At 45.4% G+C, this 19100-nt stretch overlaps 1 protein-coding gene across 8 annotated transcripts in view; it reads left to right on the top strand.

Annotated features, from left to right (window-relative positions):
• The window catches only part of cep63 (centrosomal protein 63), a 107974-nt gene that overhangs the window by 12151 nt on the left and 76723 nt on the right, over positions 1-19100 (top strand). For all 8 annotated transcript variants that reach the window (XM_078563538.1, XM_078563536.1, XM_078563535.1 and 5 more), the window contains exon 3: positions 8729-8912. In XM_078563538.1, coding sequence (XP_078419664.1) covers positions 8729-8912 — 184 coding nt within the window. The remainder of the gene's footprint in view (positions 1-8728; positions 8913-19100) is intronic.

The raw sequence follows: 19100 nt of genomic DNA, 5'->3' as shown, positions 1-19100 counted from the left end.
CTTAGCCAGGATGCCCTCAGTTCCTTCATCTAGATCATGAATGTATAAAGTGAAAAGTTGTGGTCCCAACACTGACCCCTGCGGAACTCCACTGGTCACCGGCTGCCATCCTGCGAAGGACCCCCTTATCCCCACTCTCTGCCTCCTGCCAGACAGCCAATCTTCTATCCATGCTAGTACCTTGCCTCTAACACCATGGGCTCTTATCTTACTGAGCAGCCTCCTGTGCGGCACCTTGTCAAAGGCCTTCTCGAAGTCCAAGTAGATAACATCCATTGGCTCTCCTTTGTCTAACCTACTCGTTACCTCCTCAAAGAATTCTAACAGATTTGTCAGGCATGACCTCCCCTTGATGAAACCATACTGACTTTGCCCGATTTTACCATGCACTTCCAAGTTTTCTGAAATCTCATCCTTAATAATGGACTCTAAAATCTTACCAACGACCGAGGTCAGGCTAATCGGCCTGTAATTTCCCATCTTTTGCCTCACTCCCTTCTTAAACAGGGGGGTTACATTAGCGATTTTCCAGTCCTCTGGGACCCTCCCTGACTCCAGTGATTCCTGAAAGATCACCACTAACGCCTCCACTATCTCTTCAGCTATCTCCTTCGGAACTCTGGGGTGTAATCCATCTGGTCAAGGTGATTTATCCACCTTCAGACCTTTCAGTTTTCCTAGCACCTTCTCCTTGGTAATGGCCACCATACTCACCTCTGCCCCCCGACTCTCTTGAACTTTGGGGATGTCACTCGTGTCTTCCACTGTGAAGACTGATGCAAAGTATCTATTCAGTTCCTCCGCCATTTCTTTGTTCCCCACTGCTACTTCTCCAGCGTTATTTTCCAGCAGCTCAATGTCCACTTTTGCCCCTCTCTTACCCTTTATATATCTAAAAAAAACTCTTGCAATCTTCTTTTATATTACTGGCTAGTTTACCCTCATAGTTAATCTTCTCCCTCCTTATTTCTTTTTTAGTTGTCCTCTGTTGGTCTTTGTAGGCTTCCCAATCCCCTGGTTTCCCACTGCTCTTTGCCGGATTGTATGCTTTCTCTTTAGCTTTTATGTTGTCCCTGACTTCCCTTGTCAGCCATGGTTGCCTCGTCCTCCCTTTAGTATGCTGCTTCTTCCTAGGGATGAATTTTTGCTGTGTCTCCCAAATTACTCCCAGAAACTCCTGCCATTGCTGTTCCACTGTCTTTCCTGCTAGGCTCATCTCCCAGTCAATTCTGGCCAGCTCCTCCCTCATGCCTCTGTAGTTGCCTTTATTCAACTGTAATACCGTTACATTTGATTCCAGCTTTTTCCTCTCAAATTGCAGGGTAAATTCTATCATATTATGGTCACATTGCGGAACATAAAAGCTCATGGTATAGGAGGTAACATACTGACGTGGATAGAAGATTGGTTGACTAATAGGAAGCAAAGAGTAGGCATAAAGAGTCTTTTTCAGGTTGGCAAGATGTAACGAGTTGCGTGCCACAGGGATCAGTGCTGCGACCTCAACTGTTTACAATTTATATAAATGATTTGGCTGAAGGTATGGTTGCCAAATTTGCTGATGACACAAAGATAGGTAGGAAAGTAATTTTTGAAGAGGACATAAGGAGGCTACAAACAGATATAGATAGGTTAAGAGAGGATAAAGATTTGGCAGATGGAGTATAATGTGTTAAAATGTGAAATTGTCCATTTTGGCAGGAAGAATAAAAAAAGTTTATTACCTAAATGGTGAGAAATTGGAGAGCTCTGAGATGCAGAGGGATCTGGGCGTCCTAGTGCATGAATCACAAAAGGCTAGTATGCAAGTACAGCAGGTAATTAGGAAAGCTAATAGAATGTTATCATTTATTGTGAGGGGAATTGAATACAAAAGTAGGAAGGTTATGCTTCAGTTGTACAGGGCACTAGTGAGACCACATTTGCAGTACTGTGTACATTATTGGCCACCTTATTTAAGGAAGGATGTAAATGTGTTGGAAGCAGTTCGGAGAAGGTTTAGCAGATTAATACTTGGAATGGGTGGGTTGTCTTAATGAGGAGTTTAGAAGAGTCAGAGGCAACTTGATTGAAACATATAAGATCCTGAGGGGTCTTGACAGGGTGGATGTGGAGAGGTTGTTTCTTCTTGTGGAAAAATTTGAACTATGGGTCACTGTTTAAAAATAAGGGGTTACTCATTTAAAACAGAGATGAGGCAAAATTTTTACAGAAGGTTGTGAGTCTTTGCAACCCTCTTCCTGAAAAGGTTGTGGAAGCAGAGTCTTTGAATATTTTTCAGGCAGAGGTGGATAGATTCCTGGTAAGCAAGGGGTGATAGGTTGTCAGCGGTAGGTGGGATACAGGTTTCAGGTTATTATCAGCTCAGGCGTGATCTTATTAAATGGCGGAGCAGGCTCGAGGGGCTAAATGGACTCCTCGTTCGTATGTTCATATCAGCTCCTCAGGTGATATTACAGAGTAAATGCAAGCCCATGTGTGTATGCCTGCAACTTTTTCAATTGTGGAAGATATTACAATTGAGCCAGGGGCTGTCCTCGTGTCCTGCAGCAAAGTTCACAGTAGAAGAATCAGATATGAGGACCCTGGCTGATTTTGTTGCTCTTTTCCCCCTTAGCTAAGGTCTACTTTGTAATCCCCCAATTGGTTCGGCATAGGTTGATAATGAACATTATCATTTCAGATTTTGTGGCTCATTTTTTAAAAACTTTTTTCATGGTATGTGGGCATCACTGGCAAGACCAGAAATTGTTGCCCATCCCTAATTACCTTTGAGAAGCTGGTGGTGAGCCACTTTCTTGAACTGTTGCAGTCCATGTGGTGTAGGTACACCCACAGTGCTGTTAGGGAGGGAGTCCCAGGATTTTGATCTAGCGACATTGAAGGAATGGCGATATAGTTCCAAGTCAGGATGGTGGGTGACCTGGAGGGGAACTTCCAGGTGGTGGTGTTTCCATGAATCTGCTGCCCTTGTCCTTCTAGATGGTAGGGGTCATGAGTTTGGAAGTTGCTTTCAAAGGAGTCTTGCTGTGTTGCTATTTGGAAGGTGCTATCCAAGATGCCTTGTTCAGTTGTTGTGGTGCGTTTTGTAAATGATAGACACTGCTGCCACCGTGCATTCGGTGGTGGAGGGACTGTATGTTTTTGTTGGAGGATGGATTGCTGATCAGGCAGGCTACTTTGTCCTGGATGGTGTCAAGCTTCTTGAGTGTTGCTGGAGCCACACAGCTATATAACTGGCATATACCCGACAATGTGAAAAATTGCCCTACAAAAAGCAGGACCAATCCAACCTGGCCAATCACTGCCTCATCAATATACTCTTGATTATCAGCAAAGTTATGGAAGATGTCATTGACAGTTCTATCAAATGGCACTTACACAGCAATGACCTGCTCACTGACACTCAGCTTGAGTTCCACCAGGGCCACTTAGCTCCTGACCTCATTGCAGCCTTGGTCCAAACTTGGACTTAAGAGCTGAACTCGAGGTGAGGTGAGAGTGACACCAAGGCAGCATTGAACAGAGTTTGGCATCAAGGAGCCCGAGCAAAACTCGAGTCAATAGGAATTGGGGGGAGAACTCTCCGCTGGTTGGAGTCACACCTAGCACAAAGGAACTTATTTGTGATTGTTGGTGGTCAATAATTTCAGTCCCAGGACATTGCTGCAGGATTTCTTCTGGGTAGTGCTGCTTCATCAATGACCTTCCCTCCATCATAAGGTTAGAAGTGGGGATGTTTGCTGATGATTATGCGCCGACTCAGATACTGAAGCAGTCCATGTCCAAGTGCAGCAAAACCTGGACGATATCCAGGCTTGGGCTGACAAGTTGCAAATAACATACATACCACACAAGTGCCAGGCAATGATCATCTCCAGCAGAGAGAATCTAACCATCTCCCCTTGACATTCAATGGAATTACCATCACTGAATTCCCCACTATCAATGTTCTGGTGGTTACCATTGACGAGAGACTGAACTGGATCAGCCATACAAATACTATAGCTACAAGAGCAGGTCATAGGCTGGGAATTCTGTGGCTACTAACTCACTTCATGCCTCCGCAAAGCCTATCTACAAGCTACCAGTCAGGAGTGTGATGGAATACTCTCCACTTGCCTGGATGAGTGCAGCGCCCACGACACTCATGAAGCTGGACACCATCCAGGACAAAGCAGCCCGCTTGATTGGCACCACATCCATAAACATTCACTCCCTCCACCACCAACGCACAGTGGCAGCAGCATGTACCATCCACAAGATGCACCGCAACAACTGAACAAGGCAGCTTGGATAGCACCTTCCAAACCAGTGACCTCTATCACCAAGAAGAATAAGGTGAACACGCTTATGGGGGCACTCCACCTGCAAATTCTCCTTCAAGCCGCACACCATCCTGACTTGGAACTATATCACCGTTCCCTCACTGACGCTGGGTCAAAATCCTGGAACACCCTAGCAGCCCTATGGGTGTACCTACACAGTGGTACACTGGATTGCAATGGTTGAAGAAGGTGGCTCACCACCACCCTCTCTGGCAACTATGGAAGGGCAGCAAATGGCCTAGCAAACAACACCTGCATCCTGTGAAAGAACTTTTAAAGATTATTCATCCAAGCAAGTAGAACCATCACACTCCTGACTTGTGCCTTGTAGGTGGTGGACACGCTTTGTGGAGTCAGGAGATGAGTTACCCTCCACAGAATTCCTGGCCTTTGACCCAATCTTGTAGCCGCAGTATTTATATGGCTAGTCCAGTTCAGTTTCTGGTCAATGGTAACCCCCAGGATATTGATAGTGGTGGATTCAGCGATGGTTATACTATTGAATGTCAAAGGGAAATAGTTACATTCTCCCTTGTTGGGGAGGGTCATTGCCTGCACTTGTATGGCACAAACATTACTTGCCACTTATCAGCAAGAGCTTAAATGTTGTCTAGGTCTTGCTGCATTTTGGCACTACTGCACTACTCTTGAGAAACTCCTGCAGCAATGTCCTGGGACTGAAATGATTGGCCTCCAACAACCGTAGCCATGTTCTTTAGTTCTAGGTATGACTTCAACCAAGGAGACTTTTCCTTCTGATTCCTATTGACTTCAGTTGATGCCATACTCGGTCAAGTGATGCCTTAATGTCGAGGGCAGTCACTCCCACCATGTCTCTTAATTTCAGCTCTTTTGTCCCTGTTTGGACCAAGGCTGTAATGAGGTCAGAAGCCGACTGGCCCCGGCGGAACACAAACTGAGCATCACAGAATCACAGTGCAGAAGAGGCCCTTCGGCCCATCGAGTCTGCACCGACATGTGAGAAACACCTGATCTACCTACCCAATCCCATTTACCAGCACTTGGCCCATAGCCTTGAATGTTATGATGTGCCAAGTGCTCATCCAGGTACTTTTTAAAGGATATGAGGCAACCCACCTCCACCACCCTCCCAGGCAGTGTATTCCAGACCGTCACTACCCTCTGGGTAAAAGATTTTTTCCTCACATCCGCCCTAAACCTCCTGCCCCTCACCTTGAACTTATGCCCCCTTGTGACTGACCCTTCAACTAAGGGGAACAGCTGCTCCCTATGCACCCTGTCCATGCCCCATATAATCTTGTACACCTCGATCAGGTTGCCCCTCAGTCTCCTCTGCTCCAACGAAAACAACCCAAGTCTATCCAACCCCTCCTCATAACTTAAATCAGTGAGCAGGTTATCGCTGTGTAAGTGTCGCTTCAAAGCTGTGTCGATGACATCGTTCATCACTTTACTGATGATCAAGAGGAAGCTGATAAGAGGGTAATTGGCTGGAATGGATTTGCCTTCTCTTTGTGGGCAGGGACATGTTGCCAAGGCCCATAGTCTTCGCAGTGTCCAGTGCCTTGAGCTGCTTATTGATATCACATGGAGTGAATCAAAATCGCTGAAGATTGACATCTGTGATGCTGGGGTCCTCGAGAGGATGTTGAGCTGGATTACCCATTCAGCACTTCTAGCTGAGGATTGTTGCAAATGCTTCAGCCTTATCTTTTGCACTGATGTGCTGGGCTCCTCCATCATTGAGGATGGGGATATTTGTGGAGCCTCCACCTCCAAAGTCCAGGATCTCCCTACCTAATAGCACTGGGTGTACCTACACCATATGGACTGCAGCGGTTCAAGAAGGCATCTCACCAACAGCTTCTCAAGGGCAACTAGGGATGGGCAATAAATGTTGGCCCAGCCAGCGAAGCCCACATCCCATAAATGATTTTTTAAGAAATTGTTCAGTTGTCCAACATTATTCATGACTGGATGTGGCAGAACTGATCTGATTCCTTAGTTGTGAGATTGTTTAACTTTGTCATTATTTGCTGCTTATGCTGTTTGGCATGCAGGTAGTCCTGTGTTGTAGCTTCACCAGGTTGACACCTCATTTTTAGATATGCCTGGTGCTGTTCCTGCCACGCCCTCTGCGCTCTTCATTGAACCAGGGTTGATCCCTTGGCTTGATGTAGTATACATAAATGATTTGCTGTTTGTAGTATACATAATGATTTGGAGAAAAATGTAACTGGGCTAATTAGTAAGTTTGCAGACGACACTAAGGATGGAGGAGTTGCAGATAGTGAAGAGGATTCTCAAAGGATACAACGGGATATAGATCGAATGGAGACTTGGGCGGAGAAATGGCAGATGGAGTTTAATCCGGACAAGTGCAAGGTAATGCATTTTGGAAGGTCTAATACAGGCAGGAATTATACAGTAAATGGCACAACCCTTAAGTGCATTGACGGGCAGAGGGATCTGAGTGTACAGGTCCACAGGTCACTGAAAGTGGCAACGCAGGTGGATAAGGTAGTCAGGAAGGCATATGGCATGCTTGCCTTCATTGGCAGGGGTATTGAGTATAAAAGCTGGGAAGTCATGCTGCAGCTGTATAGAACCTTGATTAGGCCACATTTGGAATATTGCGTGCAATTCTGGTCGCCACATTACCGGAAGGATATGGAGGCGTTGGAGAGGGTGCAGAGGAGGTTTACCAGGATGCTGCCTGGTCTGGAGGTTATTAGCTATGAGGAGAGGTTGGAGAAACTCGGATTGTTCTCACTAGAGCGACAGAGATTGAGGGGCGACTTGATAGAAGTTTACTTAATTATGAGTGGCATGGACAGAGTAGATAGTCAGAAGCTTTTTCCCAGGGTGGAAGAATCAATTACTAGAGGACATAGATTTAAGGTGAGAGGAGAAAACTATAGAGGAGATGTGCGGGGCAAGTTTTTTACGTAGAGGGTAGTGAGTGTCTGGAATTCGCTGCCAGAGGAGGTGGTGGAAGCAGGTACGATAGTGGTGTTTAAGAGGCAGCTTGACAAATACATGAATAGGATGGGAATAGAGGGATACGGACCCCGGAAGTGCAAAATGTTTTAGTTGACGGGCAATATGATCGGCGCAGGCTTTGGAGGGCCGAAGGGCCTGTTCCTGTGCTGTACTTTTCTTTGTACTTTGGTCTTGATGGTAATGGCAGAATGATGGATATGCTGGTTACAGATTGTGGTTGAATGCAATTCTGCTGCAGTGTCTCATGGATGTCCAGTTTTGAGTTACTAGACCTGTTCTAAATCATTTTGTACTGTGATAGTGCCACACAACACGATGGAGGGTATCCTCAGTGTGATGATGGGACTTGGTTTTCATAAGCGCTGTGCAATGGTCATTCCTACCACCACCATCATGGACAGATACATCTGGTAGATTGGTGAGGACAAGGTCTAGCATGTTTTTCCTTCTTGTTGGTTTCCTCACACCCTGCTGCATCCCACTCTAGCAGCTATGTCCTTTAGGACTCAATCAGCTTGGTCAGTAATGGTGCTATCAAGCCACTTTTGATGATGGACTTTGAAGCCCCCACCCAGAGTACTTTCTGTGCCCTTGCCACCCTCAGTGCTTCTTCAAATTGGTGTTTAACATGAAGGAGTACTGATTCATCAGCTGATGGGGAGCAGTACATTGTAATCAGTAGGATGTTTCCTTGCACACGTCTGACCTGATGCCATGAGATGTCAGGGGGCCTGGAGTCAATTTCAGGACTCCCAGCACGACTCCGTCTCAAATGTATATCGCTGTGCTGCCACCTCTGCTGGGTCTGTTCTGCCAGTGGGACAGGACATACCCAGGATGGTGATGGTGGTGTCTGGGACATTGTCTGTAAGGTATGATTCCAAGAGTATGACTATGTCAGGCTGTTGCTTGACTAGACTGTGGGACAGCTCTCCCAATTTTGGTGCAAGCCCCAGATTTAGTGAGGAGGACTTTGGCACACCCAACCCCATCAACCTTGCATTGTCGTTTCTGGTGCCTAAGTTGATGCCAGGTGGTCCATTCGGTTTTATTGCTCTTTAACTTTTCTGTAGCAGTTTGGTACAGCTGAGTGGCTTGGTAGGCCATTTCAGAGGGCAGATAAGAGTCAACCACATTGCTGTGGGTCTGGAGTCACATGTAGGCCAGACTGGATAAGTTCGGCAGATTTCCTTCCCTAAAGGACATTTTTATGGAAATTGATGATAGTTTCATGGTACCATTACTGAGACTATGTAATGGATGATGCCTTTATTCACCAAGTCATTGGGGAAAGGAGTCTGTTTTTTAAACTTCTGAATTTCTTTCTCTCTGATTTTATTGGCTTTGAAAGGAGTCTGTTTTTTAAACTTCTGAATTTCTTTCTCTCTGATTTTATTGGCTTTGAATGAATCAAGTTGCAGCAGTGCCCTGACCACCTGCGAGGCTGAATTACAAGAATTGATGAAGCAGATCGATATTATGGTGGCACAGAAAAAGTCTGAATGGGAAGTGCAGTTCCAGTCGGTGGAAACCAGGCTGAAGATCCGAGAACAGGAGCTCAGTGCCTTTCGACTATTGCTTGACCAGAAACACACAGAGGTAGGAGCAAAGCTTCCCTCAATACCACAATTGAAAGTGGCCATGCAGACTTTGAAGTTACCTACATATTGCCAGTTCAGTACAGCTCAAGAGGAGGATATTACAATCTCGATGCGAGTGTGCTTTTGAACTTACTGGGGAGGCAAGTTATTAGGGAATGAGCCTCGAAGTAGGCAACAACCTGGGGAGTATGAGGATGTGGAAGCTAGCTGATCTTGGGGTGGGTGGCTGTAATTGCAGGGAGAAGGAGTGGTTAGGTAGATGTACCTACCAATAATCCCTCCATCAGGAGTAAAAGATGAACTTGAAGATGTGGGTAGATGGAAGCTTTCAGTGTGACGTTCACATGAGTTTAATTCAAAGCTTTCCGGTGAATGTCGCTGAAAGCTAGCCACCTCTGAGTCCTGCATGGTAATTGGGATGTTAGTGATTGAAATGCCACTGCTGTGGGTCTACGTAGATTACTGAGGTTCGTGAGTTTTCATCTGGATTACTGATGTGATAAGTATTTGATTAGTACCCTAGTGACACTCAGAGCTGAAGTGGTGGCTTGCTCCAATCTCATAGAAATTTACAGAAGGAGGCCATTTGGCCCATCGTGTCCATGCTAATCAATGCTACCCAGCCTAACCACACCTTCTGTAGCCCAGCAGGTCACTGATCTTCAAGTAGACTACTTCTTAAATGTGGTGGCAGAGGCAGAAACTCACCCTTTCAGGCAGTGAGCCCCAGGCCCTTACCACCCTCTGGATAAAAAAATGTTTCTTCATCTCCCCACTTATCCTTCTACCAATTACTTTAAATCTGTGCCCATGGTTTTTGACTCTGCTGCTAAGGTAAATAGGTCATCCCTATTTACATTATTTAGGCTGCTCATCATTTTGTACACCTCAATTCAGTCACCCCTCAGCCCTCTTTGTATCAAAGAAAACAACCTTAGCCTCTTTAATCTTTCCTCACAGCTAAAATTTTCCAGTCCCAACAACATCCTTGTAAACTACCTGTGCATCCTGTCCAGTGCAATCACATCTTTCCTGTAATGTGGCCAGAACTGTATACAGTACTTGATTTATTGTCTGTCTGGTGTTGTGTATGGTTCTGGTATAACTTCACATCCAATATTTCACGTCCTTCCTCCTTAACTATGCTGTCATCATCATGAAGGTAGCTGCAAAGTATTCTTTAAGAACCTTGCCCACATCCCCTGCCAACTCCACATACAGGTTACCTTTTGGTCCCTAATAGGCCCTACTCTTTCCTTAGCTATCCTCTTGCTCTTTATGTACTTGCAAAACATCTTTGAGGTTTCCTTGATTTTACTTACCAGTATGTTTTCATGCCCTCTCTTTACTTTCCTAATTTTCCTTTTAATTTTGTACCTACACTTTCTCTATTCTTCTAGGCTTTCTGTGATGTCTGATAGAAGCTTCCCTTTTCTGCCTTATCAGCCTCTCTGTGCCTTGTCATCCAGGGGACTTTAGATTTGACTCTCCCACCTTTTTTCTTTGTGGGAATGCGTTTACCTCGAACCCCTTGAATCTCCTACTGGAATGTCTCCCATTGCTCTGACACTGATTTGCCTTCAAGTAGCTGTTTCCAACCGACATCTGCTAAATCAATCCTCAGCCTAATGAAATTAGCCTTCTCCAAATTTAGAACCTTTGCTCCTATTTTATCTTTGTCCTTTTCCACACTTATGCTAAATCTAACTGAATTATGATCACTAGCACTAAAATGCTCTTGCACTGATACTCCTTCCACCTGCCCCGTTTCCTAAAACTAAATTCAGAATTTCCCATCTTTTGTGTATCCCAGTTAATATTAGGGTAATTGAAATCCCCCATAATCCACAATAATTCTTATTGTTTTTGAATCTAAGAAGTTTGCTTTGAAATTTGCTGTTCTATCTCCCAAGGACTATTTGGGGTCTGTAGTACGCTCCCAACAGTGTGATACCCCTTTAGTTTTTTGACCCTTAATTCAACTCACATAACCTCATTTGATGATCCTGCTGACACATTATCACTGCTGATAGCTATAATTGTTTAATTAAAATTGCCACCCCGCTTTCTTTTTTCGTCTCTTGGCACCCAACCCCTCCCAGTTTCATCTGAAAACTCTGTAACAAGAATTAAGCTGCCATTCCTGATCCTCCCTAAGCCATGGCCTGGATATTTTTTTCCAACTCGACAATACTCCCATTTCTTCTGGGCTCTTCCTATCCTGGCTGAAGCAGAAATGGGCAGCACCGGTACTGCAGAGTAAATCCAATGAGTGTTAGGAGGGTTGGAGAAAGGAGAGGATGTTCCCTTTTTAAGACAGTATCTGCCATATTCAGGTAAGTTTTTAAAGGCCTTAGGCCTTTCAATGAATAAATATGGGTGAGAGGGTCAGGAAGATGAGGGGGGGTAATTTGGGGGAGTTCAGTTGTGAAGTTCAGTTGAGTTACACAGCTGTTAGACCAGGAATTAAACTGTCCAGCATTTCTGGGTAGGTATGCAGGTGAGTCTCACTTATTTGGCCCAGGTTTCTGCCCTGAGCTCGGGGTCAGAGACATTTGTAGAGGGCCCCGGCAGCAGGGAATCAGCCAGTTGGAAGCTTAAACTTCTCAGGCAATTCCCGTGTATGCCTGTGCTTCAGGTCATTTGTAGAGTCCAGATGCCCGTCGCCCGGCGTGCGTCCCGTCGCCCGGCGTACGTTCTATATCGGACGATCTAGAGACTTGTGTTTCAGTGACTGCTAAAAACTCATACTTCCAGATGTCAATCTGTGCCCTTAGCTCATCTGCATTATTCACGATACTCCTCGTAATCAGGTACATACCATGAAGCACAACCAGACTCTCTTTAAATCTATTTTCCAACCTTTGTTTGCTCTGCCTTCCAAACTTTTCTCTCACTAATTTTCGGCCTTCCATTTTTACCTCTGCCTTTCTCCCTTCTGAATCTGCTCAACTTCCCATCCCACTGCCTAGCTAGTTTAAGCTCTCCCCAACAACACTAGTAAATCTGTGCTATATGTAACTGGATCAGTGCAGTCCTTCACTCTGAAAGTCAATCCTGCTAGGTTTTCTTTTGATTTTGATCATGCAGCAGAAAGTTGACTTATGGCTCATGGCTTATCATTGCATTTAAATGTGCCTGTAGGTGGCATTAGTGCTTTACATTGTAGTTGGGTCTCTACTGCAAAGGTTTAGAGGAACTACTGTTCAAATCACATTTAGGCTGCTCAAATTATGTCCAAATCAAGAGGAATAATAAGTAATAAAAATAGAAAATGCTGGAAATACTGAACAGGTTAGGCAGCATCTGTGGGGAGAGGAACAGGGTTAACATTTTAAGCCGATGACCTTTCATCAGGACCTCTCATCTGATAAAAGGTCATTGACCTGAAAAGTTGACTCCCTTTCTCTTTCCACCTAATGCTTCCTAACCTGCTGAGTATTTCCAGCATTTTCTGTTTTTGTTTCCAATTTCCAGCATCCGCAGTATTTTGTTTTAGAATTAATGGCCCATATCTTCCTGTCAGCAATGGAGTGGGGGTGTATACCGCCAGTCCCGTTTCATGCTGCACCCTTACCTATTTATGTTGGGGCCTTAGAATATTTTGTCCAATGTGGATCCAGTGACAAATTGAGTTGAGAGGGCAAGTGGTGAACTGCAGCCCAAGCCACACTGCCTTTCTCAGCATGAATTGAAGGCACATGACCTGAGGTCTGTCTTCAGCTCACTGAGTTGCACTGCTTTTAAATCGACCTGTCTCTGTCTTTAGGTTCCCCCTCGACTCACACCGCTGACATTGTTCGGCCTGCACCCTGACACTGCTCAAACCAGCACCAACCCTCGCAACCCTCAGCAACGCCCATTCCCCCCCCCACCGCCCCGACAATGCTCATTTTCCCCCCCTCCCCCAGCAACCCTTGACAATGCTCATGAGCCCCCCCACCCCGCCCAACAACGATCATTCCCCCACCTTGACAACGCTCATTCCCCCACCCCCGACAATGCTCCTTCCTGCCCCTTGACAATGCTCATTTTCTCCCCCTATCCCTGCAAGCCTCGACAATGTTCATCCCTCCACCACTCGACAATGCTTATTCCTCCCCTGACTGCTCCCTCCCCCTCTCGACATTGGTCCTTCCCCCCCCCCCCCCCCCCCCCCCCAACCCCTCCGCCAAACAATGCTAATTTTCTTCCCCTATCTGCGCACCCCCTGGCAATGTTCATTCCCACCCCCACTCCCCCTGAAATGCTGGGAGTGCTTTTCCAACATCAGCCAGACTAAGGAGCTGGGGATTCTGGGTGCTGTGCTGGGGATATGTGGGCTGGGAAGTGAGCATTGGTGGGGGCGGGATGAGCAGTGTTGAGAGAGGTGTGAGACAGGTGGTGAGCCATGTTGAGGGTGCGGTGGTAACCAGTGGTGGGGAGCTGTGGTGGGAGTTCATTGCCAGTGATGTGGAGGGAGTTGGTGGCGTGAGATGAACGATCTCTGGTTCCCATGGGTGCTGGAATGCTCTGACACTGTGCCTGCATTATTTTGAGCTGTGCTCCTAATCAGGCCTTACAACTGCTGGGAACAGCTCCAAGCAAATCAGTGTAAAAATAAACAGTGTCCGTATACGGCAAACTTCCCAAGTTTATACTTTGACAGGTCCCGATGGGGCCATCAGCGAGGGCTCCCAGGAAACCATTTCTGGTGTACCAGAATTTCTGTGCTCAGGAGTAAATCAGCTTCCCAGGATTTCTAATGCCATTGTGATCCTCAGTAGCAGTGAACAGTAACAGTGTAGCATTCACCACCATGGGGATTGGAAGATCTGGGCCAGCAAACAAAACCGGCTAAGTCTATTTTTAATGTTAAGTTTTGCAAGATGCCTTCAATACTGGTGAGGAGAGGTTGTGGATTTTCAAGTCCTGTCGTAACTTAGTAAGATCACATTGGTCAATATCTCAAACAGCTCTATATTTCTTAGAAATTAACAATCAAGTAGTTGGTAATGCTAATAGAATTTTTACCAAATCATCGATCCTTCCTTGGATTTTGGCTATCATCCATCAACTAAATGGAGCCCAGTGGCTTTGTCTTTACAGGAGACTTGCTGTTAATAAAGAACAAAGAACAAAGAAAAGTACAGCACAGGAACAGGCCCTTTGGCCCTCCAAGCCTGCGCCGATCATATTGCCCGTCAACTAAAACATTTTGCACTTCCGGGGTCCGTATCCCTCTATTCCCATCCTATTCACGTATTTGTCAAGCTGCCTCTTAAACACCACTATTGTACCTGCTTCCACCACCTCCTCTGGCAGCGAATTCCAGATACTCACTACCCTCTGCGTAAAAAACTTGCCCCGCACATCTCCTCTATAGTTTTCTCCTCTCACCTTAAATCTATGTCCCCTAGTAATTGACTCTTCCACCCTGGGAAAAAGCTTCTGACTATCTACTCTGTCCATGCCACTCATAATTTTGTAAACTTCTATCAAGTCGCCTCTCAATCTCCGTCGCTTTAGTGAGAACAATCCGAGTTTCTCCAACCTCTCCTCATAGCTAATAACCTCCAGACCAGGCAGCATCCTGGTAAACCTCCTCTGCACCCTCTCCAACGCCTCCATATCCTTCTGGTAATGTGGCGACCAGAATTGCACGCAATATTCCAAGTGTGGCCTAATCAAGGTTCTATACAGCTGCAGCATGACTTCCCAGCTTTTTTACTCAATACCCCTGCCAATGAAGGCAAGCATGCCATATGCCTTCCTGACTACCTTATCCACCTGCGTTGCCACTTTCAGTGACCTGTGGACCTGTACACTCAGATCCCTCTGCCCTTCGATGTACCTAAGGGTTGTGCCATTTACTGTGTAATTCCTGCCTGTATTAGACCTTCCAAAATGCATTACTTCGCACTTGTCCGGATTAAACTGCATCTGCCATTTCTCCGCCCAAGTCTCCAACCGATCTATATCCTGTTGTATCCATTGACAATCCTCTTCACTATCTGCAACTCCTCCAACCTTAGTGTTGTCTGCAAACTTACTAATTAGCCCAGTTACATTTTCCTCCAAATCATTTATGTATACTACAAACAGCAAAGGTCCCAACACTGATCCCTGCGGAACTCCACTAGTCACAGCTCTCCATTCGGAAAAGCACCCTTCCACTGCTACCCTCTGTCTTCTATGACCAAGCCAATTCTGTATCCATCTTGCCAGCTCACCTCTGATCCTGTGCGACTTTACCTTCTGTACCAGTCTGCCATGAGGGACCTTGTCAAAGGCCTTACTGAAATCCATGTATATAACATCCACTGCCCTTCCATCGTCGATCATCTTTGTCACTTCCTCGAAAAACTCGATCAAGTTAGTGAGACACGACCTCCCTTTCACAAAACCATGCTGCCTGTCACTAATACGCTCATTTGCTTCCAAATGGTAGTAAATCCTGTCACGAAGAATCTTCTCCAATAATTTCCCTACAACTGACGTAAGGCTCACCGGCCTGTAATTTCCTGGATTATCCCTGCTACCCTTCTTAAGCAATGGAACAACATTGGCCATTCTCCAGTCCTCTGGGACCTCACCCGTAGCCAGTGAGAATACAAAGATTTCTGTCAAGGCCCCAGCAATCTCCTCCCTTGCCTCCCTCAGTACTCTGGGGTAGATGCCATCTGGCCCTGAGGATTTATCCACCTTAATATTCTTCAAGACGCCTAACACCTCCTCTCTTTTGATCTCAACATGATCCAGGCTATCTACACACTCTTCCCTAGACAAATTGACTGCTAAGTCCTCTTTGGTGAATACTGATGAGAAGTATTCATTCAGTATCTCTCCCATTTCCTCTGGCTCCACACACACATTCCCACCTCTGTCCCTGAGTGGGCCCTGGCTACCTTCTTGCTTTTTACATATGTATAAAAGGCCTTGGGATTTTCCTTAATCCTGGTTGCCAGTGACTTTTCATGACCCCTTTTAGCCCTCCTGACTCCTTGCTTAAGTTTCTTCCTACTTTCTTTATATTCTCCACAGGCTTCATCTGTTCCCAGCCTTCTAGCCCTTACGAATGCTTCCCTTTTCTTTTCAACTAATCTCACAAAATCCTTCGTTATCCAAGGTTCCTGAAACTTGCCATACTCTTCCTTCATCCTAGCAGGAACATGCCGGTCCTGAATTCTTATCAACTGACATTTGAAAGCCCCCCACATGTCAGTTGTTGATTTGCCCTCAAACATCTGCCTCCAGCCTAGATTCCTCAGTTCCTGCCTAATATTGTTATAATTAGCCTTCCCCCAATGAAGCACCTTAACCTGAGGACTCCTGTTATTCTTATCCAAAGAACAAAGAAAAAAGAAAAGAAAGAAACCTGTGGGGAAAAAATGAGATGTGGGTGCCACAGTTGTAGGGGTTCCCATTTTCCCTCAGAGATCCTCCCTACACTCAAGCTCGTGACGCTAGATTCACAAGTGTATGGCTTGAACAGAATGAGCAGTGAGACAAGTTTCTTCTGATAATTCACAGTCGCTTTATTGAGTCACCCACAACCCCACAGTACAAAACCCAAAAATTAAAACAACCTATTCCCAGTACCCGACACAAAATCACCATGACTTGGTTAAAATTTACAAAAACACAGGCAAAACACCACATCCTGTCCTGAAACCTTAAGAATAAAACCCCTCAAACCAATATCACCAAGATATGGCTGAAACAAGTTGTAGGTACCGACAAAAAAACCCAAGTTTTTGCCCCAAACCTTCACAAAACCTATTCCAGTACTATTGCCTGTGGTGGTTGAATAATTCCTTGAGTGTATTGTATTGATGATATGCCCATTGTGCCATTGTATTGGGTAATCAGACTTCTTGATCACATTAGTCAATGTTCAAACCCTTTTGATGAGTCACTGGGCAACATTTTCCCCCTGTCAGGGTGGATGAGCGGGCGCGGGCAGGTGGGTTCTCGATCAGCCCCTCCGGTCGAAAGAGCGCACGGATCTCCCTGAGGCAAAGTGCTGCCTCAGGGAGATCAGCTCAAATGTAAAAAGCTGTTTAAACAATAGAAAAAATTTCGCTGCCATGTCCCCTCATGTGACACTGTCACATGAGTTAGGACATCTCCATAACTTTTATTTTTAAATATTCAGAAATTTTTAAATCCCTCATGAAACCTCATCCTGCCCGCGGATGAGGTTTGATTTTTTTCAGAAGCCCACCTGGGCCCCCGGCCTGCCCGCCAACCTTAAGGTTGGACGGGCAGGTCCATTAATGATTGCAATTACTTTTTTAATGGCCTTAATAGGCCTTTGACAGTTCGGCGGGCGCGCAGACCTGAAAATCTAAATGGCGCGCGGTGACGTCGAGACGCCTGTCCGACATCACCCTGCACCATTTTACATGTCAGCGAGTGGGCCCCGCCTCCACTCGCCGACCGGAAGATGCAGCCCACTGTGTTTTCATTAAATGTCCGAATTAACCCTTTGCTGCCCAGCCCTGTACTGCTGACCACAGCTTATCTTTTTGAAATTTGTAGTTCCAATCATGAGGTCAAAACATGTCCATTGGTTTGAAATTATATTCCATAAATTTCCCAGTTGGAGGAGATTTTGATCCTACACAGTGGAGCTCATTGCTTCATGATTTTCTGGAGACGACATCCCACAGTGGGCTCTGTTAGTTAGACTCCTTCCTGCCCCTTCAGTTCAAAAAATATTTGTTTGTCCATAAAGTTCCTGGAAGTGCAAGCAGATGGGAGGGGGGGTGGGGCTACAAGGGCAACGGGACATGAGGGCAAACAGTGAAATTTAAGGGTTATGAATTAAATAGAAAGGGACTGAGAAGGACCATGAATTAGAGTGGGTGAATTCAATGTCAAATAAGCATCACACAGAGAAACAGAGAGGGAAAGAAAGATTTCACTGAGAGAGAAAAATAGAGAGAAAGGAAAGTAAGAAAATAAGTGGACATTTTTAAAATTTGACCGTTTTAAAAATCTCAAATACTTCACTTGCTGAAGGAATGTGATTCCACACTTCTAATTGTTCACTCTCTGGATGGAAAGGTTTTTTGGTAGTTGTTAAAGTTCACACCATTTAAAGGGTACCTATGCTATGACTTGACTTGGCTTTCTGTGGTGAGTTTAATAGGCAATTAGTGTACACATGCAGCAACTTCATGACACAGGGCGGTTTAGGGTACGATGCTGTTTTCGCAAAGTTAATGGGTGGAATGCTGCAAAACAGCCATCAATTGTGATAATTCGGAACTCACAGGGCATCTCTCACTTACTATGTGTCGCTAGCTGATTTGCACATTTGTAGTATGTGTCATTCATGCACTCTTTAAGTAAATTTTGGCCCAGTCTTTTCTCATCTTCTGTTTACTTCTAACCAGACCTAACCCAAAGCTGAAGGTGATGGTTACCCTGCTAATTTTTTCCCTTTTGTTTTTTACAGTTACTACAGAAGTAATCTCAGAATATTTCTGTTTATCTTTGCCTTCACAGCATCTCTGCATCAGGCACCATGAGTGGTTGGGGGGGTTGCAGGGGGATGAGTGTGGAGGCCTCTCTCTTTCCATTCTGTGCTGTTCTTTAGCTGAGCACAGAGCTGTGCGTGAGAAGCTGAGACTGTCTCATTCCCATGGTCCCCATTGTACACCATCTCTGGACCATCATCTTGACAAAGACTAAAGACTCCAGGAGCACCAGCATCTCAGGACAACTGGAATGGCCAGGAAATGTGGTCTTCTAATGTTGTCCACAACTTGTGAACAAATAAAAACCACTTTATTTTCACTCTGTGAAGAACTAACTGGCCACCTGCTTTCCACCTCTTATTGAAGATGTTGCTGAGATTAGTTGGCTGTGGAAGGACTTCTATTTGGATTCCTCAGTCCCATTCCCTTCTCTTTCCTTCTGCTTCCTGTCCCCATTCTCCTGCAGCCTGCTGTAGCACTTTCTTCCTCCAATATGGTGACCATACCAGGAATTCATATTTAACTAAATAAACAAAATACTGCAGAGGCTGGAAACCTGAAATAAAAACATTCCCTGATTTTTGCCTACCAGTATGTCAGGCAGTCTCTGTCAGGAGAGAAATGGAGTAAACGGCTCAGGTGGATGACCTTTCATCGGACTTTTTTCATCAGAGTACTGACAATAGTCCTTGAACATTAACTCGGTTTCTCTTTCCATA

The sequence above is a fragment of the Cetorhinus maximus genome, chromosome 19 (genome assembly GCF_964194155.1).
Source record: "Cetorhinus maximus chromosome 19, sCetMax3.hap1.1, whole genome shotgun sequence".
Lineage (NCBI taxonomy): Eukaryota > Metazoa > Chordata > Chondrichthyes > Lamniformes > Cetorhinidae > Cetorhinus > Cetorhinus maximus.
This window is presented reverse-complemented; position numbering and strand designations above follow the sequence as displayed.